Source organism: Ornithorhynchus anatinus, chromosome 5 (genome assembly GCF_004115215.2).
Source record: "Ornithorhynchus anatinus isolate Pmale09 chromosome 5, mOrnAna1.pri.v4, whole genome shotgun sequence".
Taxonomy (NCBI): Eukaryota; Metazoa; Chordata; class Mammalia; order Monotremata; family Ornithorhynchidae; genus Ornithorhynchus; species Ornithorhynchus anatinus.
Genome location: NC_041732.1, coordinates 23,693,077 through 23,719,409, shown reverse-complemented (window position 1 = coordinate 23,719,409; position 26,333 = coordinate 23,693,077). Strand labels below are relative to the sequence as shown.

The following is a 26,333-nucleotide window of genomic DNA, read 5'->3' as shown; positions in this document are numbered from 1 at the left end:
AGGATAGGATAGGATAGGATAGGATAGGATAGGATCAGCATGGCAACACTTTGGATGAAGAGGAAAGGGTGGATTTTTGGCAGAGTTGTGAAGGTAGAACCAATAGGATTTGGAGACAAATTGAATACGTGGGTAGAATGAGAGAGATGAGTTGAGGACAAAGCCAAGGTTATGGGCTTGCAAAATAGGGAAGATAGTGGTATTTTCTATAGTGATAGGAAAGATGGGGGAGGACAGGATTTGTGACAGCAGGAGAAGAGAAGGAAAGATGAATGAGTCAGAGATGGTAGGACAGCGGAACTGTTCTCTGTCCAAAACAGATCATGCAGGCATCCAAATGTTTTCAAAGTTACCCAGTGATTAGGTTCTTCCCTGAAACAATAACTTGCCTGAAATAAAAGGGGCATCAAAGGGAGTGGGTTGGTCAGGACATGGGGCACAGGACAAGTTATTCAGGTGTCAGGGGATCCTGTCCTGGCCTAAGAAGTTAGGAGAGACACAAGAAGTTGGCACCATGCCTGGAATTCAAGGGTTACTGGAATTACATCCTGAGACAGTCCAGACTAGCTTAGCTCAGCGGGGTCTTTGTTGATTCTCCAGTGCCACTTGTTCAGAAAATGCCATCAGAAGCTATTCAAGCACATGCTATTTCCTCACCTGCTTGGAATTCTTCCGTTCAAGAGAATGAACCGCAGAGTCACCTGATTTTATTTAGGTCTCTCCTGAGATTTCCTCAATGCTGAAGATTTTGTAGATATAATAATAATGATGGTATTTGTTAAGTGCTTACTATACCTTCCTTGTGAAACTTAGATGGGACATATTTTAATTCAAACACTGGGGGGGAGTAGGTTTGAGGTTTTGGGGGAGGTTTTCATTGTTACTTCAGGAACCAAGAACTTTGAATGAGACATCCAAGTGGATCTGCTTGGGGCAGCTAGATTTACCTGAAGAGGCCTATATCCTAGACATTCCAGAAAGGCAGCATGACTTAACAGGCAATTTTGGCCTGTCTAATGATAATAATGATTTTTGTTAAGCGCTTACTGTCTGCCGAGCACAGTTCTAAGTGCTTTGGTAGATAAAAGGTAATCAGTTTGGACACAGTCCCTGTCCCACATGGGGCTCACAGTCTTAATCCCATTTTACAAATGAGGAAAATGAGGCACAGAGAAGTAAAGTAACTTGCTTAAGGTCACACAGCAGACATTTGAGGGAGCAGGGATTAGAACGCACATCCTCTGATTTCCAGGCCCATGCTCTATCTATTACGCCATACTGCTTCTCTGGTAGTTCAGTAGATCGGTTTATGAGTGGGGGTCCAGGCAGGACACAGAACTGGCCTGTGGTCCCTAAAGTTTTGTCAGGAGCACGCCTGATAATTGGGTTTTCCAAGGGCAAATTTGGGCCTTCGAACACATTTTCCCTTGGAAAGTGATCTTCCAAAAGCATTCCCGCCCAATGCAGTCAACAATTAAATTGCTGCAGACTCGATTCCAAAAAAGGACCACCAAATTTATTTGAATCTGTTCCGATGCTCTCTGGATAACATTGTTGGACCGGGCTCCATCTGAAGCCAAAATTTGTGTTGTTCAATATTATCTTGTTGTAGTATACTCTCCGGAGTGCTTAGTACAGTGCTCTGCACACAGTAAGTGCTCAACAAAAACGATTGATTGATTGGTGGGCTCCCAAAAGTGCACAAAATAGTAGCTCTGCTTCACTGGGCACAAACTGTATGCAGAGGGCATCAGCATCTTCATCAGTGAGTGCCCACTCTGAACACACCACCTAGCTGTGCCCACTACTTCCACCCTAACCTCTTGCGTGCCCCGAGAATTCTCCAGATCTAGTCTTCCTCCTTCTCCACTGGCCTCCCACTGGTCCTAGTAGCAGCTGTCTTTTCAGACAGAAGTCGGTGACAGAAGGAGACTCTCTCTGCGGTAAGGTCCAAATGGTTTCAGCAGCAGAGTGCCCAGCCTTTGATGTCTCTGCTTTTCTTTGTGGTGATCAAAGAGGAGACTTTCCCCTCAGATTTTAAACTCCTGTTAATGGGCTCTGTCATCTAGGGACAAATATTCCCCAGGGTCAGGGGAGGGTAAGAAGCCACAGTCTCCAAGGTAGAGCATTCTCCCTTCTCCTATAGGCCTGCAGGGGATGTGAATGCATTTTCAAGCCTTTGAGCCCAAGATTTTGCATGGTGGTCGCAGTGTGTGTGTCTGTGTGTGTGTGTGCGCGCGCGCGCATACGTGTGCATGCGTGCACAGATATCTGGAGAGAAACAGCAGCACTTACCCATGTCTGTATGAAATGAACTCTGACACTGCCATTTTTCTCTCAAGAATGCAGCATCATCTAGTAGATAGAGCACAGACTAGGGAGTCAGAAGGACCTGGGTTCTAATTTTGGCTCAGTCACTTGTCTGCTGTGTGAACTTGGGCAAGTCACTTAACTTCTCTTTGCCTCAGTTAACTCATCTCTAAAATGGGATTAAGACTGAGCCCATGTGAGACAGGAACTGTATCTAACCTGATTATCTTGCATTTAACCTAGCACTTCATAAAGAGCCTGGCATGTGCTTACGTGCTTATGTGCATGTACTTACGTGCTTATCAAATGCCTGAATGAAGAAACAGATCAAACCCTTCAAATCCAGAGTGAGATCCTGGTTAAGGTTAGAGCCATTTCACCTTCTCTGTGTGGATGACAGATGGTGACAAACCTACACTGAAAAGCTGGGGAAGAACCACTCTGGAAGAGCACCTTCCTGAAATGATTAGTCATAGACAGTGAACTCTGATCTTCTTGCACATGACAGGCAGAGAAAGAATCCAACTGTTCCTCTCACTAACCCCTAGCAGGCTAATCCACTCCAGATAAAGTAGGCACTAAACAACTCCACAAGGACCCTGTCAATACTGGGGATCTGACCCCACTGGATGGATACCAGTGATGTGTTTTAGCTCCAAGTTTGGCCTTTGGACCTATTTTAGGAGGCTGGATTGGGTTGGAAGAGAACTGAAGTGGGCATCGAGCTGGCTGCCTAATACCAAATACCCATGAGGGCTCTGAGATTGAGAAGCTGGTCCCAACAGAAAGTGGAGAGATAAGAACTTGTTTTGGAAATTTTTGGTTACAGAGGACTCCCCTGCACATAACTCTGTGCCTATAGAGCACAGACCGGGGAGTCAGAAGGACCTAGGTTCTAATCTCGGCTCGGCCCCTTGTCTGCTGTGTGACCTTGAGCAAGTCGCTTAACTTCTTTGTGACTCAGTTACCTCATCAGTAAAATGGAGTTAAGATGGTGAACCTTTTGTGGGAGAAGGACTGTGTCTAACTTGATTATCTTGTATTGATCCCAGTGCTTAATACAGTGGTCTGTGTGCCCACAGACTTAATATAAGCCCTAGGGAGGAAGAACCATGTCCAGAGAAGAAACTTCCTTTCATATAGACTCTCTCTGCCATGATAGTGGAATTCAGATTTCTGCGAAGCGTTGTCTCTCTTCCTCATCTGATCACAGTCAGATCTTCTCCTACATGTTGACATGGAAAAACTAATTTTCCCCTTTTTTATGGTGTTTGTTCTATGCTCACTTTGTGCCAGGCACTGTACTAAGCACTGGGGTAGATTTCAAACTAATCAGGTTGGGCCCAGTCTCTATCATGCATGGGGCTCACAGACTTGATCCCCATTTAACAGATGAGGTAACTGAGGCACAGAGAAGTCAAGTGACTTGCCCAAGGTCAAAGAGCAGACAAGAGGTGGAGCTGGGTCTTGATCCCAGGTCCTTCTGACTTTCAGGCCTGTGTTCTATCCATTAGGACATACTGCTTCCCTTACTATTTTAAAATAAAATTTGAGAGCTACAAGTGGGGGAAAAAACACACAGCTTCCACACTAAAAACTGAAACAAAATTATGAAGTTCTGTACAAAGATTCCAGCTCTTAGAACATAAAAACTCATTTCCAATGATACACTAAAACTGTTTAGTGTGGATAAATGATCTGAAGAAGTTCATGGAGTGCTGAGGGCTTAGACACGGTAAATATGAAACAGTTAAGATTTGCTAGTTTCCATGACCTGAATAAAGGTTTTGCATCATACCCATTTGACCCATATAGCTTACCAAACCTCTGCCTTTGTGAGATTTGTTCATGATTTTTGCATTTCATTTTTTGGGCTGCTGGGAATTTTGGTCCTTTTTTGTGTGACTGCTTCTAATGCCCCCATGGTCTTTGGAAATGAGCAATGGTATATAAAATCATCTTCATTATCAGTAAAAGAGCCCACGTGCATTCAGGTCACAACCTGGCTTGTCGATGGCAACTTTAGTTTCTATATTGGATCTGGCAGGTTTTAATGAGTACTGGCTCTTATTTTTTCTGCATTTTGCTTGTTTGGTTTCAATGTCCGGGGCTGGCTGCTCCATCCTGAGGAGGAGTGAATTCCAGTGTCACTGCCATGGCATTGCTGAAAACCAGGTTTAGGACTCTTTGAATTGGACGTTTAGAGCTCTTTGAATTGGACCTGTTTATTCTGGGCAAGGCTTCCTTTGGGGAGCTGCCAGTCTCAAGAATGTTGGGTGATTTATGGAGCTGGAGTTTGCAGAGCTCCTTGGTGAACAGGGGCCCCCTTTCTCTTTGATCTTCACAAACTCCAGTGGCATTCCCAGGAACTCTGAGCCTGTGGTGTTCCCAGTGGAACATACACGCTGTCAACACAAGGAGCCAGAACAGGATGTTGAACAGCTTTATCTTCCTGGCAAGCCCTATGAAGGGGCTCTACTACTACTCCTATGGCTAGAAGCAGCATGGCTCAGTGGAAAGAGCCCGGGGTTGGGAGTCAGAGGTCATGGGTTCTAATCCGGCTCTGGTACTTGTCAGCTGTGTGACTTTGGGCAAGTCATTTCACTTCTCTCTGCCTCAGTTCTCTCATCTGGAAAATCGGGATTAAGACTGTGAGCCCCATGTGGGGCAATCTGATAACCTTGTATCTCCTCCAGTGCTTAGAACAGTGCTTGACACATAGTAAGCACTTAACAAATACCATCATTAGAGAAGCAGTGGAAAGAGCCTGGGTTTGGGAGGCAGAGGTCTTGGGTTCTAATCCTGGCTCTGGTACTTAGCTATGTGACCTTGGGCAAGTCACTTCATTTCTCTGGGCCTCAGTTACCTTATCTATAAAATGGGGATTAAAAGTGGGAGCCCCACGTGGGGCAACCTGATTACCTTGTATCTCCCCCAGTGCTTAGAACAGTACTTGGCTCATAGTAAGTGCTTTACAAATGCCATCATCATTATTATTATTACTACTACTACTTCTACTAATGACCACTTCTACTACTGCTAGTACTGCTGTTGTTGTTGTCATATGCTGTCGAGTCGTGTATGACCCATAGTGCTGTCATGGACACATCTCTCCCAGAACACCCCACCTCCACCTGTAATCGTTCTGGAAGTGTACCCATAAAGTTTTCTTGGTAAAAATACAGAAGCGGTTTGCCATTGCCTCCTTCTACGTAGTTATCCTGAGTTTCCACCCTCAAGTCTCTCCCATGCTACTGCTGCCCAGCACAGGTGAGTTTTGACTTGTAGCAGATTGCCTTCCACTCGCTAACCACTGCCCAAGCTAGGAATGGGATGGATATGTCTCTGTTTGACTCTCCCTCCCATAATCGATACTGGCAGAGTACTGTAAACTCTCCAGGTGCAATTCTTAGAGCAGACTAGCACTGCTATTACTATGAATAATAATAATGATAAGGGCATTTGTTAAGTGTTTTCTATTCGCCAATCACCAAGCTAAACTCTAGGGTAAATACATGGTAATCAGACCAGTCACAGTTCCTGCCCCAAATTGGAGGGAGAGCAGATATTTTATCTCCATTTTATAGATGAGTAAATTAAGGCTCAGAGAAGTTAAGTGTATTGCTCATAGTCACAGAGTAGGAAAGTGGCAGATCCAGAAACAGAACCCAAGTCCCCTCACTACCTGTCCCATGCTCTTTCCATAAGGGTGCATTTTTTTAAATAGTCCCGGTTAAGTACTTATTTTGTGCCAAGCACTGTATTGAGCACTGGGGTAGATACCAGAGAATCCAGTTGGACAGTCCCTGTCCCTCAAGGGACTCACAGACCCCCCTTCTAGACTGTGAGCTCTTGTTGGACAGGGATTGTCTCTATTTGTTGCTGAACTGTACTTTCCAAGTGCTTAGTGCAGAGCTCTGCATACAGTAAGTGCTCAATAAATGCAATAGAATGAATGAATGAAAGAGGGAGTAGAATTTGATCTCCATTTTTTACAGGTGAGGAAACTGAGGCACAGAAAAGTTAAGAGACTTGCCCAAGGTCACACAGCAGACATGGTAGAACTGGGATTAAAATCCAGGTCCTCTGAAGTGCTTTTTCCACTAGGCAACACTGTTGCTCTAGGAAGGCAGTTTTGCGGGGGGGGGGGGGAACCTGACTTACCAGCACATCAACCTGACAAAGTAGCTGGACCTAAAAATCGTCACAGAAGAAACTGTTTTCTGAGCCCAAATCAGAAGAAGAAGAGAAATAAGACGGTCAAGACTGGCTCTCCTCTTGTCTGAGAGGGAGTCAACAGGTATTTTTTAAGCGCTTACAATATGCCAGGTACTGTTTTAAGCATTGGGTTAGATATGAGTTAATCAGGCTGGACACAGTCCATGTCCTACATGAGGGTCATTAACCCCCATTTTACAGATGAGGTAACTAAGGCCCAGAGAAATTAAGTGACTTGCCCGGAGTCACACAGCAGGTAAGTGATGGAACTGGGATTAGAAGCTAGGTCCTTCTGACTCCCAGTCCTGGGCTCTATCAACCAGGCCTCGCTGCTTCTCCCTCTGACTTGGGCAGTCCTCCCACTTCTCTCCCATCCCGTGAGCCCTAATGGAATGTGCTACCTCTGAGTTGCTGGAAGCAGGTGGCACTGTCGTCGGCCTCCAGCGGGTGCCTCAGAACTCCGTTGCTGGGCTTGGGCCTCTCGTAGTCTCTCTCAGGAAGCATCGCTTGCTCGCTCTCCGCTGTGGGGTCTGGGTGCGGGGTCAAGGATTGTGGGAAGCCAAACATCAGCAGCGAAGAGAAGAAGAGTAAGGCACCGCAGAGCAGGAAGCCTCCCCACCAGGCACCAATCCACCGGGGGTCATCTGGAGTGATGTCCAGTTTACCTGTGTGGGCAAGATCGTATGTCAGCTATGCTGCCCATGTGAAAAATACACGGGCTTAAAGGCACAGCCTGGAGTGAGTTCACTGTGGGCAAGCAATGTGTCTGCTTACTCATTCATTCATTCATTCGTTCAATCTTATTTATTAAGCACTTACTCTGTGCAGACCCCTGTTCTAAGAACTTGGGAATGTACAATACAACAATAAACAGTGACATTCCCTGCCCACAACGAGTTCAAATTATAGAAGGGGGGAGACAGACATCAATACAAATAAATAAAATTACAAATTATATACCTAAGTGCTGTGGGGCTTGGTGGGGGGTGTAGGAGGAAGAGAAAAGGGAGCAGCAAGTCAGGGACCAGAAGGAAGTGGGAGATGAGGAAAAGTGGGGTTTAATCTGGGAATGACTCTTGGAGGAGGTGTGCCTTCAATGAGGCTTTGAAATGAGGGAGGGTAATTGTCTGGAGGATTTGAAAAGGGAGGGGATTCTAGGTCAGAGGCAGGACTTGGGCCAGGGGTCGACAGTGAAACTGGTGAGATTGGGGCACAGTGAGAAGGTTAGTACTCGAGGAACGTAGTATTCTTCTAAACTCTTAGTATAGTGCTCTGCACAGAGTAAGTGCTCAATTAATACCACTGACTGACTGAGAGGTTTCCTGTCACTGCTGGCCTCCCACCTGAAGGTTACATGGAAAGTGATAATAATAACGATAATAATTGTGATATTTGTTAGGGGCTTACTAACCAATGGGGTAGATACAAAGTAATTGGGTCCCTCATGGGGCTCACAGCCTAGGTAGGAGGGAGAACAGTTATTGAATTGTCATTTTGAGGGAACTGAGACAAAGAGAATTAAAGTGACTTGCCTAAGGTCACCCAGAAGACATGTGGTGGAGTAAGAATTAGAATCCAGGTCTTCTGACTTCCAGGACTGTGCTCTTTCCACTAGACCACACTGCTTCTCAAAGGGATCAATGGCTGAATCCCTGTGAGCTCCATGTGGGATAGGGAAGCAGAGAAGCAGCATGGCTAGGTGGAAAGAGCACGGCCTTGGGAGTCAGAGGTTGTGGGTTCTAATCCCGGCTCTGCCACTTATCAGCTGTGTGACTTTGGGTAAGTCACTTAACTTCTCTGGGCCTCAGTTACCTCATCTGTAAAATGGAGATTAAGACTGTGAGCCCCTCATGGGACAACCTGATAACCTTGTATCTATCCCAGTGCTTAGTAATACAGTGCACATAGTAAGCACTTAACAAATACCATCATCATTATTATTATTATAGGGACTGTGTCCAACAAGATTTATTTGTGTCCACCCCAGCACCTTAGTACATTGCTTGGCATATAGTAAGCGCTTAACAAATACAACAATCATTATTATCCCTGAGAGTTAGGGCAGCAAGAGACCACTGTTCTATTTCTCTCAGAGTTTAAAAGAGTTTCCTGTCCCTGACTTTTAAAATTTTCTTCTCACTACTACTACTATCATCATTATTATTATTATCATTATTATTAATTATAATAATGCTTAGATTTAGAATTATTATTTTTGTGGTATTTTTAAGCACTTACTACATGCCAAGCACTCTACTAAGTAGCAAGGTAGATTCTCCCACTCTCTCGTCTTCCCCCTTCCCCTCCCCACAGCACTGTATGTATTTGTATATATTATTTATTACTCTATTTATTTTGTTAATGATGTGTATATATATATGATTCTATTTATCTTGATGATATTGATGCCAGACTACTTATTTTGTTTTGTTCTGTTTTGTTTTGTTGTCTGTCTCCCCCGTTTAGACTGTGATCCCGTTGTTGGGCAGGAATTGTCTCTATCTGTTGCTGAATTGTACATTCCAAGCACTTAGTATAGTGTTCTGAACATAGTAAGTGCTCAATAAATACAATTGAATGAGTGAATACAAGACAATCAGAGTCTGAAATGGGGCTCCCAGTATAAGTAGGCAGTATTTAATCCCCATTTTACAGATGAGAAAGTAACTTGCCCAAGGTCATATAGTGGGCAATTGGCAGAACTGGGATTTCCTTGGGTCCTGTGACTCCAGGTCTGTGCTCTTTTCAACAGATCACATTGCTGTTTTTTTGAGTGATGCTCTCTTAAGGGATAACCTGGAATGATCCAGCAGGTGAAGTGTTAAGTGATAAGGCTTAAATCATATGGTCTTACCCCTTCCAAGTGGTCCAAAGATTTATTTTCCATTCCCTATGGTTCACTTCTATTGCTAAATGGCACCAAATTTAGCAATAGCAAATTTAGCAAACTGAAATCCTGTGAGATTATCCTTTCCATTATTAAATCCAAATTAACATTTCCAAGGTGACAGTCATTAATTCAAGCATTAGCTACTATCCCACAGTGAACATCTTGACCAATCAATGTTAGTGCACTTGGCAGACAAACTCAGTTGCATGAAAACAAATCCACCTGCAGGACTATTTCTTTCAATTCTCTGGTAGCCTCATAAAACTCAGAAGCCCTATTGTAACATTATTAATGCTATTTAAAATTACAATTGTGGCATTTGTTAAGTGCTTACTATGTGCCAAACACGGTACTAAGCACTAGGGTAGATACAGGATAATCAGGTTAAACACAGATGCTGTCCTAAATGGAGCACACAGTCTAAGTGGAAGGAAGAAAAGATATTTTATCCCCACTTTACAGATGAGGAAACTATCAGAGTTGTTAAGTGACTTGCTTAAAATCACCCAACAGGCAAGTGGCAGAGCTGGATTGTAGTAGGAGAGCAGTGAGGTAAGGTAGGAGGGAGCAAGGTGACTGAGAGCTTTAAGGTCAATGGAAAGAAGTTTCTATTGGTTGTGCAGGTGGGTGGACAACCACTGGAGGTTCTTGAGGAGTGGAGCAACATGGACTGAATTTTTTTCTTGAAAAATAATAATGTTGGTATTTGTTAAGCGCTTACTACGTGCAGAGCACTATTCTAAGTGCTGGGGTAGATACAGGGGAATGAGGTTGTCGGACGTGAGGCTCACAGTCTTCATCCCCATTTTACAGATGAGGGAACTGAGGCACAGAGAAGTGAAGTGACTTGCCCACAGTCACTCAGCTGACAAGGATCTGGGCAGCAAAGTGAAGTATGGACTGGAGTGGTAAGAGAGAGGAAGGAGGGAGTTCACTAAAAGGCAGATGCAGTTGTCAAGGCAGGATAGAATATCAATCAATCAATCAATCAGTGGTATTTATTTAGTACTTATTAGGTTCAGAGCACTGTACTAAACATGAGAAAATGCAGTACTCCAGAGTTAGCAGACATTTTCCCTGCCCAAAATAAGCTTACAGTCTAGAGGGACGAGCTTACAGTGTAGAGGGATTTATGTTTTGATCAGTTTAGTAGCAGTTTGGATGGGGAAGAAAGGGCAAATTTTAGCAATATTAGAAGGTAGAACCAACAACATTTGGTGACAGATTGAATATGTGGGTTCAGTGAGATAGATGAGTCAAGGCAATGCCAAGGTTTCAGACTTGTGAGATAAGGAGGGCAACAGTATTGCCTATAGTGATGAGAAAGATAGGGGCAAGATCGAGTTTGGGTGTGTAGATGAAGAGTTCTGTTTTGGACATGTTTAGTTTGAAGAATCAGTGGGACATCCAGGTATCCTGAGATGTTCTGAAGGGTGGAGAAAGGGCAAAACTACAGACGAGAGAGGTCAGGACTGGAGATGTAGATTTGGGAATCATCTGCATAGAGATGGTAGTTGAAATCTGCCTGTTGAGTGCTCATCATGCCTAGGAGGAACCTGATTAGTGAAAAAATCTGTCTATTGAATCCCTTCCACCAGTCATGCCATCCCCTCTGTTTTTGAATGCTGCACTTAGTACAGTTCCTGTCACATAGTAAGTGCTTAAAAAATACTACAATTATTATTATTATAGGTACCCTGGGCACAGAGCGCCCACTGTATTTTGCTTCTCAGGAGCTCTTTTTCTCGGTTTCCTATCATTCTCATGCTCTCTACATAGCAAAAACAAAAACAGCAGGAAAAGGGAAATCAGAAACTTTGAGAGTGGGGAAAAAGAATAGTCTGGACAGGTCAGGAGCCATTCAGCTCCAGGAAAATTGAGGGTAAATGGGTGATTTGCCAAATTGAGGGTCCATAGTAGAGCTTTCCTGGCACTGCTCACCACAAAAAAATACAAAACAAAATAAAGCAGGCAGGACCCTGACTCCTCTCTCAGTGTCCAAATTTGACCATTAGAAGAAGACTTGAGCAAAGGAATAATCACTTATTTTTAAAGCTTTCTCTAAAACATTCAATCTTGGGGAATTTGCCAAGCATGAGGATCGCTGTTCATAAACTCAGATTAGCTTCATGGTGTGGTCTTACCCACGAACCGTGTCTTGTGAATATGTGTGCATCTGTGGATTCTCACCAGGGGAAAGTTAGGGGAGTCTTTTTAGTAAACATAGAACTGAGGAACTTCCTGGTTCTAGCTCTACTTCAGACTTGCTGCAGTCTACATTGGCACAATTTAACCCCTCCTGCCTCAACTTCTCAGTCTGGAAAATGGGGATAATTAAACTGATCACTGGGAATGGTTGGTAACAGGATTTGAATATCGAAAAAGTACAGTGGCAATCCACTCTGGGATCAAGACTTGAGATTGGTGATTGGGCGTTTCTTTATATAGGTTGAAATGGGATTTGGCTTTGAAGAGATGCAAACTTAGGAGATGGAGGCTCTCTGCTCTGACATAAACCTGAACCTTTGAAAAATAAATGCAAACTGGGAAAGAGCAAAGGGAGCCAAGTGCTCTCAGGCAGCTAAGGAGGAATATATTCTCCAATCATTTGCTATGCTTTTTCACCTGCTGTAGAGCGATAAATGAAAACAAAAGAATGTAAAACGTACTGCTTTCTCCTCTGTTGCCTGTGTGCTCCATAAATGAGAAATTGGAAAGCTGGCAGATGTGAGAATGAGGGAAGAGAAAACCAGGTACTTATTTTGGGGCTCCAAAATTAGTAACACATTAGAAGTCATGGTTTAGTTAGAAGCCATAACAATGTGTGCTCTCTCTGTGTGTGAAAATATCCTGGGGATGTAAGGAAAATGTTTCTGTGAATTTGTCAACTAAGTCGTAGTTGATTTGAATATGTGAGTGGAATGGCTGAACACTGTTCATAAATTGGGCAACTCTGGAGAGAGCTGTGTTTGAACTGAAACAATAACGTTATCTACAAAGACAAGTGGGGAAGATGTCTGAAAGAAGGAGAGGAATAGAAGTAGAAGATCGAAAATCATAACATTGTTAATTGCCTTTTTGGAGAAATGCGGAGTTCCCATCTATCTGTCCAAAGCACAGTGTCGTTAGGAAAAAAACAACACTTGAAATTACTTTGGGACTAGAAAAACTCTGGGGTTTTAGCATGGATTCTTGGTTTGGAAATTTCTTTTGAAAAGCATCCCCTTGAAGCTCTGGAGTTGAACACTGTCATCTTAAGGATGCTTAAATTACAGTATCCTGGCCCCAGTCCTGTTTAATAATAATAATAACCATGGTATTTTTTAAGTGCTTACTATATGCCAAGCCCTTTACTAAGTACTGGGGTAGTTGCAAGATAATCAGATTGGACACAGTCCCTGTCCCTGTTGGTCTAAGAAGGAGGGAGAAGAGGAGTTTAATCCCTATTTGCATATGAGGGAAACTGAGGCCCAGAAAAGCAAAGTAACTTCCCCAAGGCCACACACCAGGTGATTGGCTGAGCCCAGATTAGAATCCCATTCCCCTCATTCTCAAGCCCATGCTCTTCCCACTAAGCCAAAAAATGTCAATTGGGAAAGCTGAACAGGCTTTTCGAGGGCCTGATGAATTGCCACTTAAGGGGACTCTAGCCAACAAATTTTGAAGAGTACAGTTTTCAGAGTTTCCAATTCTGGAGGAGGCAGACTGATAATCTAGATAACCTCTCTACGTTTCTTTCATGATTTCCCCTAGAATGGGTTCGCTATAAACAACTACAAAGTGAATGAGTTAAACCCACAGTATAAGAACCATGTGTGAATAGTAACTGTTCCCTTGCAATGTGAATTATTTATTTATATTAATGTCTGTCTCCCCGTCTAGACAGTAAGCTTGTGTAGGCAGGGAATGGGCCTACCAACTTTGTTGTATTACACTCTCCCAAGCATTTAGTACTCTGCTCTACACACAGTAGAGCACTCAAAGAATACCATTGATGATGATGATGATGGTGATGATGAATGTATGGTCAGGTGTAGCAGGGTTGGTGATTTATTGTGGATGAGGTGTTCACAAATGAAACAGAATTTTTTATCTTGTCCTTAGGATTTCTCCCATCACCAATGAAACATTCAGTCTTGAGAAATAGAAATCTGCTGAATTTGCTTCCATGGGTAAGAGGGTAAATCTGACTTCATCATCTGAATTCAGCTGGGATTTTTTTCTCTAGACAGTAAGCTTGTGGGCTGGAAACATATCTCCCAACTCTGTTATATTGTACTCTCCCAAGCACTTAATACAGGGCTTTGCACAGAGTAAGCACTATTCCTTTCCTTGGTCCTGTCACTGTGGAAGTTTCTTTTTCTTAAGCTTTCTGCCCTAGAATCTGACCTTTGGAAACCTAAAGGTCTGCTGCAGTGGCGGGAAGAGCAGCTTTCTTCAGCTATTTCACCATCTGATGGATTAGTTAGCTAGCTAGTAGTAGTATTTATTATGAATTTACTCTGTGAAGCACTGTGCTAATGCTGAGATAGTTGCAAGATCAATAATCAGAAGCCATCTCTGCCCCACAAGGGCTCACAATCTAGGGAAGAAGCATAGCCTAGGGGGTAGAGCACAGGCCTGGGAGTCAGACGGACCTGAGTTATAACCCTGGCTCTGCCACTTGTCTGCTGTGTGACCACGGGCAAGTCGATTCCCTTCTCTGGACTCAGTTACCTCATTTGTGAAATGGGGATTAAGATTGTGAGCCTTAAGTGGGACAGAGACTGTATCCAACCCAATTACCAGTGACAGTAATATAGTTACATATACTGACAGTTAGTTCAGTGACAGGCATATAGTAAGCACTTAACAAATACTATTATTATTATTATTGTTATTATTAGGGAAGCAGGAACCGATGTCAAGAAAATATAAATAAGTTATAAAACATCAAATTACAGACAATGGAAATGTTTTAAATAAACAGGTACAGAAAGGTAAGGGTGATTTTGATGGGTGAAATGGCTCCATGTTCTCTCTCTCTCCCTCTCTTTAGGGACTTGTGGTTTTGCTGGTTTGAGGTCACAAATTAAGCTACTTTCCAGTCCTTGGCAAAGCCAGCTAGAAAGCAAACTAACCAGTTAGGAGACTCTGTGTGTCTAGGCAAGCAGGGATGATGATGAGTGAATTGGTCATATTCTTTGAATAAATTTGTTTCAGGGTTATGATGGTGCATGAGAAAGTGGGGAGGCAGGAGACTCTCAGGCAATTTAGGGGCAGATCATTTCCGTATTTATTTTCTCAATTCTATGCTGTCTAATGCTGAGGGATGCAGGAATGGAGAAAAAGTTATTAGGTTGTTATTTGAGAGAGAGAGTGAGAGAGAGCTGGGAGAGACCCAACTGTGGAATGCTCCTTATAGAGGCTGAAGAATAATCAGTCCCAAATCAGGAAGGCTTGGAAGGAGACATAGCCAGTAGCTGAGTGTGGAGAACTGAGAGGCTATGCTATCAGTGTGCTTCCTTCCTTTAACCTCCAACTGATTTCGCACCAGTCACAATGGGATATAACCAGCTGAGTCAGAACAATTAGCACATTGCTGCTTTACTGGGTGGACATCAGGATATGAGTAAGGGTTAGCTCATCCTAGCAAGACCTCTATAACAAGCAATGGAAAAAGCTTTCCGAGTCTGGCCAGTGATTCCACCGCTACCCTAAGGTTTACAATTTGTCGGATCAATCTATCAGTCGATCAATGAACACACCTCTGTAGTCACATCCACAAAATCCTTGGCTGTGTCTGACCCCAGTTTCAGTTGCTTTTGTTTTTAGGATGTCTTTCATGAATATAAATTCTCTAATCTTCCTTTTCATCCTCAGCCTCTTCCCCACCTATGCTCATCACTTATTCCTTTCACCTTGCAGGGCACATCCGTCTAAGTAGAGAAGGATGCTATTTTTCAAGGATTAAGGGGGGTGGGGGGTAGCACTCATAAAAACATATTGAAGACCTCAAATGGAGAGCAGCGAGGATTCTCAAACTCAGCAAGCAACAAAGAAAATGAACCACCGAATCCTCCAAACACATTTCAGGCAGTAAATGGCTTTGTAGCAACCTCTGCTGGTCAGCACAAGCAGCACTACCAAACCTTACAAGCAGGAAGAAAACAAAGAATTTGCGACGCCCGCTGTTGTCTCCGTTGATTTAAAAATATTGGAGTTGACACTGAGAAGTCATATCCAAGTATCTTGGTCCAGGAATATAAGACCCCTTCTCACCTTTCTTGAGCTGCTGAAGTAGAATTAGTATGCAGGCTTATGAAGCAAAATTAACTTTTGATATTTTGGACCTCTTTTGAAGGTTTTTTTTTTCTTGCTTGCCCTTTATTTCCCCACTGCTCTGCAGTTTTTTTTCTCTTTTTTCTATCATTATTCCCCAAGCTCTGTTAGTACCTTTGATGTAAAGGTTGAATGGTTTGTTAGATAAAGTAGCCTTTTCCCCCATAGACTTCAAATGCTAACAGTTAATTCTGACTGTGTGCCTTATTCTTTCTTGTTTAACTATGAACAGGGTTAAAATGTGTTTAGCCATGAAAGGGATTAAATGTATTAGTCTATTGTTGGCTAACAACTGTGTTCAATTTCCTAGGGTTCAGATATGGCACTTAAAAATTAATAAATAAATCATGATGCACTTTATTTTTTAACTTGGAAATTCGTAACATCTTTAACTGTGCGGAAATAGATTGAGGAATTAATGGGGTGAATCTCAGGGTGACTTGATTGGATTTAAAAACCACATTTGCTAATTTTGCCTGAATTTGTGAATTTAAAACTGGTGAAAAATGATGGATTGGAACAAGGGGATTTGAAGTCTTTTATTGATCCACAGGATGGTTTGGCATGGAAGAGTGGAAGAATAAAAGCATTTTCTACCTTGACTCTGGAGAAACTCTCCGTAAAGGGCAAAGAGGGGAACTCAATCTCCTTGACAGTGGTAGCAATGCTGAGATTGTCACGGCAATAGTCCTGGTAATTCCTTTCAGTTAAGGACATCTCTTCACATCTCCCTTATAAGCTCCCACTTGCATATAAGCTTCCTCTAGACTGCAAACTCCTTGTGGTCAGGGAGCATGTCTAACAAATCTTTTGTATCATACTCTCCCGAGTGCACTCGGTAAGAGCTCAATAGATACCACTGAATGATAGAAATTTCTTGTGGGCTGGGAATGTCTTTTTCACTTCTGATACTTTCTCAAGAGATTAATATAGGACATTACATTGAGGGGGCACTTGGTAAATATGATTACTACTACTACATACTGGCTGATGAAGTTGCCAAAATGAGTGACTCTGTCCAGCTCTGCTAGGAGAAGCCAGAGAGGTGAAACTGAAGGGCTCTATAATCTAATACTAATTTAGATTAATACTGCATTGTATTAGTATCAGTATTGTCTTAGTAATGTATCAATATTGTATTACTATTGTATTACTATTGTCTTAGTATTAGTATTGTCTTAGTAATGTATCAATATTGCATTACTATTTTATCGGCATTGTATTAGTTTTGTATTAGTATTGCATTAGTATTGGATTTTTACTAGATTAGTCTTGTATTGGAAATAGTATCTCTTGTCACCCAGACAACCAAGCTAAATAGCTGAAAATGGCCACCTTTCCATCACAACTCCCAAGGCCCCTACTCCCAACATGCCCTATGCACCACGGACCATGAGAATTTAAACATCTGAAGAGTATTCACAGGAGTCCTCTCTCCCCTAGATGGCTGAGTGAGTCCTCTGGGAACCTTCCACCCTCCCATCACAACTCCCAGGGTCACTACTCTATGCTTCAAGGGTCTCCATCACCTTGCCCCTTTCTACCTCTCCTCCCTTCTCTCTTTCTACTGCCCACACTGCACGCTCCGCTCCTCTGCCACCCACTTCCTCACCGTCCCTCGGTCTCGCCTATCCTGCTGTCGACCCCTGGGCCACGTCCTCCCGCGGTCCTGGAATGCCCTCCCTCCTCACCTCAGACAATCTAATTCTCTTCCCCTCTTCAAATCCCTACTCAAAACTCACCTCCTCCAAGAGGCCTTCCCAGACTGAGCTCCCCCCTTTTTCCCTCTGCTCCCTCTACCCCCCTTCACCTCTCCACAGATAAACCCTCTTCTGCCCCCTTTCCCTCTCCTCCTCCCCCTCTCCCATCCCACCCCCTCAGCACTGTATTCGTCCTCTTGACTGTATATATCTTTATCACCCTATTTATTTTGTTTATTTTGTTTGATGAGATGTACATCACCCTGATTGTATTTAGTTGCCATTGTTTTTATGAGATGTTCTTCCCCTTGACTCTATTTATTGCCATTGTTCTTGTCTGCCTGTCTCCCCCGATTAGACTGTAAGCCCATCAAATGGCAGGGACTGTATCTGTTGCTGACTTGTTCATTCCAAGCGCTTAGTACAGTGCTCTGCACATAGTAAGCACTCAATAAATACTATTGAATGAATGAATGCTCCGGGCATGTCCGGGTGGGACCGAGAACAGCAGCTGCCGCCTGGTGCCATCTCCACAGAGCCTTGAGAAGACCATAGCAGTTGTTGCTGAAGTAGTAATAATAATGATGGTATTTGTTAAGTGCTTACTATGTGTCAGGCACTGTACTAAGTCCTGGGTGGATACAAGCAAATCGAGTTGGACACAGTCCCTTTCCCATTTTACAGATGAGGTAACTGAGGCACAGACAAGTTAAGTGGCTTAGCCAAGGTCAGACAGCAGACAAGTGATGGAGCTGGGATTAGAACCCGTGACCTTCTGACTCCCAGGACCGTGCTCTATCCACTACACGATAGCCATGGCCATGTTTGTGACTGTGGACCCTAAGCCAAGAGGAGCCTCAAATTCTGCTCTCTAACTTGGGATTGATAATAATAAAGGAGCTAGTAGCCAAGAAATATGTAGAAGATTAATATTAGGAAGACTTGCTATGAAGAGTCTGGAAAAAGTAATGAATTGTGCTGATGTAACAATTGCCACAAAATCACAAATTGTCAACTCTATGGTGTTTTCCGTGACAATGTATGGATCTGAAAGCTGGGCAGTGGAAAAACAGGATAGAAAGAACATTGATTCTTTTGAAATGTGGTGTTGGAGAAGGCTTTTGTGAATACCATGGACTGCCCAAAGAACAAATAAATGGATTATGGAGCAAATTAATTCAAAGTGGTCTTTGGAAGGCCAAATGACTCGACTTAGATTAGCATATTTTATACTCATAATCAGGAGGACTGTTTCTCTGGAGAAGACACTAATGCTAGGAAAGGTCCAGAGAAAACGTGGAAGAGGCAGACCAGCAGCTAGCTGGATAGAGACCATAACTACGATAACGGAAGAACCTTTAGAAAGGTTGCGGGTTATGGCAGAGGACAGGACTTCCTGGAGAAAGTATATCCATGGAGTCACTGTGAATTGGAAACGACTCGACGGTGCTTAATAATAATGATAGCCACAGTGCCCTACTGAGCTTTGTTTTTATTTTGTGTATCTATCCATGCCTTTATTTCATCTTAGTGTTTTATTGTTTCATCTCTCTTTCTGTATGTGTTGTCAGCCCCATCTCCACTTCACATTTTTCGGATTGTGAGTCCCCCTGAGGGCCAGTCACTGAGTTTAATTCCCACCCGTGTATTTTTTCCAGTGCTATGTACAGTGCTCTGCACACAAGAAGCACTTAATAAGTATTACTATGACTACTGAGTCCTGATTACCTGACTAGAATCTTGACTGACCACCTTACTTGGTGTGGAGCTCAGTAAGAGGTCCTTGGGAAACGTTACTAAAGAAGGAAAAGCTGTGTTTCATGTGCTTGAGAAGCTTAAAATCTAATCACAGGCAATAGTAATGATAATAATAGTGTTATCCATTAAGGGCTTACTATGTGCTAAGCACCATACTAAGTGCTGGGGTACATACAAGATAATCAGATCGGACACAGTTCCTGTCCCTCATTTGGCTCACAACCATAGTAGGAGGAATAACAGGAATCGAATCTCCACTTTACAGATGAGGAAACTGAGGTTTAGAGAAGCTAAGTGACTTTCCCAAGGTCACACTATAAGTGAGTGGCAGACTGAGATTAGAACCCAGGTTCTTTAATTCCCAGACTCGTGCTCTTCATTCATTCATTCAATCTACTAGACCATGCTGGGGCAATATTGTTCAGAAGTGGGAAGTTAGAAAAAAGAAAAGTCTTACTTGTGTCAATGAAGACGGCATCCACGTAGATTTTGGTACAGAAAGAGCCAAGGATAAATCCACAGGCTGGCCCGAAGACCAGCATTGTAAAGAGGATCCCTGCAAAGAGACAAGAAAATGGAACCATAAAAATGGGATAAGAGGCATAAATTGTTCAATGTATGGCTTCATCAAAGTCAAATATAGCACAAGGTGGCTCTGAGCAACGCAGGCTGAAGGTATGATAGCAAGGTCATACTAAAGTCACAGAATGAGGCAGAAAAGGATTTGTGGAAATTTTTTTCTGTTCTCATGGAAGCTTTTGAGGAGCAGGTGGGTACAAGGCTGGGGGGTGGTTTGGGAACAAATCTGAAGGAACTTTTGGGGACAGGTGCCATTATGAATTGAAAATACCCACACTTCTTTTGGACGTACCAGTAAAGAATTAGGCCAGAGGCCAAAGGGATGTGTGTTCCCTTAATCGACTATGGCCTTTCTTTTGTGATCTAGGATTTGTTTTCTTATTCTTTGGGGTCTCTAGAGTGAAAAAACAAAACAAAAGAAAACAAAACACAGTGATCATCAGAGCCCTTGAGATCTTGAGAAAGTTCATCCCAGGAAAGGGCCTGAACCTTCCCAGACTTCAGGGTTTAGACCTTATAATACTACTATTACTACTACTACTACTAATTATGGAACTTGTCAAGGGCTTACTATGTGCTAAGCACTGTTATAAGTTCTGGGGTAGATACAAGTTAATGAGGTTGGACAGTCCCTGTCCCACACTGGGCTTGCAATCTTAATCCCCGTTTTGTAGAGATGAGGTAACAGAGCAAAAGAAAAGTTAAGTGACTTGCCCAAGGTCACACAGCAGACATGTGGTGGAGCTAGGACTAGAACCCAGGTCCTTCTGACTACCAGGCCCATGCCCTAACCACTGAGCCACACTGCTTCTCTTGTAAGTTTATTATGGGCAGGGAACACATTTATTAATTCTGTTGTACTCTCGCAAGTGCTTAATACAGTGCTCTGTCCACAGTGAGTGCTCAGTAAATACCATTGATTGATTACTATATTACTACTGCTAATAACAATAAGAGCTGGGGTAGACATAATCAGGTCAGACACAGTCCCTGTCCTTCAGTGGGCTCAGTCTAAAGGGGAAGAAGAATAGTCAGTCTCTCAATGGATCATATTTACTGAGTGCTTACTGTGTGCAAAGCACTGTACTAAGCACTTGGGAAAGTACAACAGAGTCGGAGGACACATTCTCTTCCCACACGACCTTGCAGTCTACAAGCGGAGACAGCCATTGAAACAAATTATGGATATGTACATAAGTGTTGTGGTACTGAAAATGGGGTGAATAGAGGGTACAAATCCAAGTCCCAGGGTGACAGAGATGGGAGAGAGTAGGGGAAATGGGTTTTTAGTCGGGGAAGGACTCTTGAAGGAGCTGTGATTTTAATAAGACTCTGAAGGTGACTACTAAGCTATTTAATACCCATTTTACAGACGAGGAAGCTGAGGCACAGAAAACTTAAGTGACTTGCCCGAGATCACCCAGCAGGAAAATGGTGGATAGGAATTAGAACTCAGGCCTGCTGATTCCCAGGCCTGTGCTCTTTCCACAAGGCCACGTTGTTTGTACTGTTCACATTGTGAAACTGGTGGATCTGAACCTTTTAAGCTTGGCTTCCCCTAATTCTTCTCTCTCACAGTTGTGACACTTGCTCTTTACTCTCATGCTGCTAGAGAGTAAAGGGGCCAGGATTCATTGTATCAGAGCCCATATCTAAACTGCCCACTGCCATTCCTCCGCAGAATGGCAGGAGCTACTGTAAAAATAAACCATACCCTCAGCTGAATAGTATGAGGATGGATTTGTAAACTTCTTGAGGGAAGAGATCACGTTGACTCACTCTATTGTAGTCTCCCAAGTATTTAGTTCAGTGTTCTGCACACAGTAAGCATTCAATAAATACCACCGATTGATTGCATGAACTACTCTGTCAAGAAAGGCTTTGAAAGATGAGAGGGTCCATTTAATTAATACTCTTCCCTTCCCACTCTTTCTTTTTCACTCATTCTCTTTTTAACTTCTTTATTGGCTTCTATTCCCAAATGCATATAGATGATTAATAGCCTCCTCAATCCTCACTATTCTTCTACGAGCCGTCTTCCCTCGGCCTTCCTGAAGTATTCTCTGGGATATCTTGGTGGCTTCTCAATCTCAACATGACCTACGTGGAATACCTCATCTTCCCCCAAAGCCTTCAAGTTCTCAGTCACTACTGTTAGATCTCTGATTGTTCCCTGACTTCCTTGCCCACTTTGCTCCTGTTCCCTCTGTAGTAGAGCTAACATGTATCTTTCCCTCTACTTTGAAGCCAGAATCCCATCCATAACCCCAATTCTGTACAAATCCTCAATGATCTTCAATAGCTCTCTGTAGGAGTTTTATATGTACTAAAGGAGGCAACAGAAATTTCACTGTGATCCTAAGGAAATACTGTTGTTATGATCTACTGCTGCCACCTGCTGTATTTCCAATGTATTAATACCAAGATCCAGACATCGAGTGGGCAGAAACGGAGCTAGGCAGTAGGTGGTGATTCTACGCTAAAAATTCTGTGCTAAAATTTGCCTCAAAAAAAAAGGCTAAACTTATAGAAAACTTCCTGGTCCCTGCCACCATAAATGAATCAGCAGTTCAGAGCTCCCTTGCTCCAACTTCTGAGAGGATTACCCACACCATGTCTCTGCTGAGATATGACATCATCTTATCATTCTGCCCCCCGATGAGCTGGTTGGATGTGGAGGAGAGACTCCCAGTTCCACATATGTCACTGTGTTCTTGCAAGAAGGGCAATGACAAGGGAGGATTATAGCACTGTGTAAACAAGGAACACATTTTGAGCACTGGTTTGGGAGTCAGAGGTCGTGGGTTCTAATCCCGGTTTCACCACTTATCAGTTGTGTGACTTTGGAGAAGTCACTTAACTTCTCTGTGCCTCAGTTACCTCATCTGTAAAATGAGGATTAAGACAGTGAGCCCTGTGTGAGACAGGGGCTGTCCAACCTGATTACCCTGCATCTACCTCAGCACAAAGAACAGTGCTTGGCACATAGTACGTGCTTAACAAATACCATTATTATTATCATCATTATTATTAATAAGCTTAACCTATTGTAGTTAAGAGACGATGGTGATTGGACACAGTGCTATTAACAGTAGTCAGTCAGTCAGTCGTATTTGTTGAGTGTTTACCGTGTGCAGAACACTGTACTAAAAATTTGGGAGAGTACGATATAACAGTATAACAGACATATTCCTTGCCCGCAATGAGCTTACAGTTTAGTGGGGATTGACATCCTTCCTCGAAGAGAATCAGGCAGTTTGGTTTCCATCCCACGCACTGCCAGAGACTAGGCAGGAGGTATCTGTATGCACAGAGTATCTAATAATGGTATTTACTGAGCACTTATTGTTTGCAGAGCAGGAAACTAAGCACTTGGGAGAGTACAATGCAAAAAAGGTTGGCAGGCATGTTCTCTGCCTGCAGTGAACTCACAGTCTAGAATATGAGCCTTCAGAGGATGAGATGTCTTCACTAGGCTTGCTATTGTTTCAGTGGAAAGAGCACTGGTCTGGCAATCAGGACACCTGGCTTCTACTCTCATTTCTGTATGTCTGCGGAGACTGGGTCATCTTGGAAAGTGAACTTTCCACCTGAAGAGCCACCTAGGGAATTCTGCTAGCTGGTCCAGAAGGAATCTGAAGGAAATAGCTGGCTAATGTGGGTGGCAAAGATCGCAGTGGTTACCAAGCTAATGTTCTGGGTCATGGAGCCACAAAACAGCATCAGCACTAGGGGGAAGTCACTTTGTTCAAAAATTGGTCTCATCCCTCAAGACCTTTGTGCGTGCTTTGCAATGGACCATGTCCTTGCCTCCCTATTTGGTCACTGCTCTCCATTCTCCACATAACTAGCCAGGACCAGAAAGATAAAAGAGTGTGGGAAGCACTGTGAAAACCACTACTGCTACAACCAATTCTTTCACAGGTCCTCAGTCCTGCAGTCTCAGGACTGGGGCCAATCTGTCATGCTTTCCTAGTGAGAAGCAGCATGGCCTAGAGGTTAGAGCACGGGCCTGGGAGTCAGAAGGACATGGGTTATAATCCCAGCTCCCCACTTCTCTGCTGCATGACCTTGGGTAAGTCACTTCACTTCTCCGGGCCTCAGTTACCTCATCTGTAAAATGGGGATTAAGCCTGTGAGCCCTATGTGGGTCAGGGACTGTGTCCAACCCAATTATCTTGTATCTACTCCAGCGCTTAGTACAGTGCATGGTATTTAGTAAGTGTTTAACAAATACCATTATTATCATTATTATGCTTTGATGGGCCCTTCTCAGTGTCATACCTGGAGAGTTCCCAGTACTCTACCAGTCTCGACTACATGAGGGAGAGTCAGGCAGAGGCATACCCATTCCATTCCTAGCTTGGGCAGTGGCTAGCGAGTGGAAGGCAATCTGCTACAAGTGCTGGGCAGCAGCGGCATGGGCAAGAATCCAGGGTGAAGACTCAAAGGTTTACTGAGCAGAAGGAGGCAATGATAAACCAGTTCCATATTTTTACCAAGAAAACTCCATGGATACACTACCAGAACCATCGCAGATGGAGGTGGGGTGTTCTGAGAGAGATGTGTCCATGGCGTCATTATGGGTTGAAGACGACTGGACGGCATAAGGCAAGAAAAGCTTTGATGGGAGACTCCATCCTTGTCAGAGTTCAATTTCAATTCAATTCAATCATATTTACTGAGAGCTTACTGTGTGCTTACTGAACAAAGCACTTGGGAGTTCTTCAGTGATGCCAGATAGAACTGTGGGTAGGCAATTGTTGGTTTATTGGTTCTACTATTCATTCATTCATTCAATCACAATTATTGAGCACTTACTGTGTGCACAGAATGGTACTAAGTGCTTGGAAAGTACAATTCGGCAACAAATGAACTGTTCCTTTGTGTGTGACATTTGATAAGACCCATCTGCATCTCAACTCTCCCAAATTCTTACAAAAGGATGGAGAATACTTGCCACCGCCCAGAGGACTTGGTGAGGAATAATTAGATAACAGCAGGGATGTAGCCTGCTACTATTACAACTAATATCAATAAGTTGCCCAAACTCTTCTCTTTTCTGTGGTGCCAGGAAGCCTATGGTAAATGATTAAGGAAGTCACTGGAACAAAGGACTGTCTCAAAGAACTTTGAACATCAAATGTCAAGGGATTGGGGTAATGGAAGAGAGGAGAGGGAAAATTTGAAGCAATGAATCAACATTTATTGAGTGTATACTGTGTGCAAAACATTGTAATAGTAATAATGATGACGATGATGGTATTTGTTAAGCGTTTACTAGTGCCAAGCACTGTTCTAAGCACTGGTATAGAAACAAGGTAATTAGGTTGTCCCAGGTGTGGCTCACAGTCTTAATCTTTATTTTCCAGATGCGGTAATTGAAGCACAGAGAAGTTAAATGACTTGCCCAAAGCCACAAAGCAGAGAAGTGGCAGAGTCGGAATTGGAACCCAAGACCTCTGACTCCCAAACCTGGGCTCTTTCCACTAAGCCATGCTATTAAGCACTTGGGAGAACACAATATAACAGATATGAACTGGTAGTGTTTTGCCCAATATCCCTCTCTCTCCATTCAGGTTTCGTAAGATGCTTTATAGAGCTGAAGTGCAAGTTTCACCAGAAAACTGGTGTCAGAAGTAAATTTGCCATATTTTTAAGGGAACTAATGTAATAGGTAAAATATTTGTTAGGAGGTGGGTGAGTGGGTTAATTTCTTGGAAGTTGGAAGCAGAGTGGTGTAGTGGACAGAGCACGGGCCTGAAAGTCAGGAGGACTTTGGTTTTAATCCTGGATCTTCCTCGTGTCTGCTGGGTGACCTTGGGCAAGTCCTTAACTTCTCAGTAACCTCAGTTACTTCATCTGCACAATGGGGATTAAGACTGTGAGCCCCATGGGGGTCATGGATTATATACAACTTGAGTATCTTTGTACAAGCACCACTAAAAATAAATGGGGAAGACATAACATGGTCTAGAGGAAGGCATTGCCCCCTCTAGACTATAAACCTGTGTGGACAGGGAATGTGTCTATCAACTCTGGTGTATTGTACTCTCCCAAGCACTTAGAACAGTGCTCTACACACAGTAACCGCTCAATAAATATGACTGACTGACTGACTCTGAGCCTCAGTTTCCACATCAACAAAAAGGGGTTTCAATCTGTCTTCATCCTTCCTCTTACACTGTTACTCCCAGTAGGCAGGGACTGTGTATGACCTGATTATACTTGTACTGAATAACATTATTATTACTATGGAAAAATCTAATTAGCACAAAAAGCCTTAAACAGAGGTAGGAGTCCTCAGGCTACTCACCTTGCCTCAGTTTTCATATTGGTAAGATAGGAGAGTTATAACATCTGGGCTACTAAGAAGCTGAAAGTTCTTCACTTATAAGGTCTCCCTATCTGGCTTTCTTTTCTTGTGCACAATTTTTGGGACTGTGACCTCTCTTTGGCCTTTTCAGCCACATATACACACATAGGTAAATGGTCAGTGTTGGTTTATTTAAGTATGAAGGGTGTTATCAAGGGCCGACACTCTCAGAGCCCCAAAG

General features: G+C 43.2%; 1 protein-coding gene and 2 non-coding genes across 4 annotated transcripts in view; 1 reads left to right on the top strand and 2 right to left on the bottom strand.

Moving 5' to 3' along the window:
- The window catches only part of LOC100074422 (solute carrier organic anion transporter family member 3A1), a 67,750-nt gene extending 47,986 nt beyond the window's left edge, over window positions 1-19,764 (bottom strand). For both annotated transcript variants that reach the window (XM_029066239.2, XM_029066240.2), the window contains exons 1-2: window positions 19,655-19,764; window positions 6,930-7,193 (exon numbers count right to left, since the gene is read on the bottom strand). In XM_029066239.2, coding sequence (XP_028922072.2) covers window positions 6,930-7,193; window positions 19,655-19,739 — 349 coding nt within the window. In that variant the 5' untranslated portion in view covers window positions 19,740-19,764. The remainder of the gene's footprint in view (window positions 1-6,929; window positions 7,194-19,654) is intronic.
- On the bottom strand, window positions 5,591-5,728 carry LOC114812738. Its single transcript, XR_003760389.1, has one exon. It is a non-coding gene; the product is annotated as a small nucleolar RNA SNORA7 (small nucleolar RNA).
- A 4,278-nt stretch (window positions 19,765-24,042) lies between the features above and the next one.
- LOC114812347 lies at window positions 24,043-24,180 on the top strand. Its single transcript, XR_003760003.1, has one exon. It is a non-coding gene; the product is annotated as a small nucleolar RNA SNORA7 (small nucleolar RNA).
- The last annotated feature ends 2,153 nt before the right edge of the window (window positions 24,181-26,333 follow it).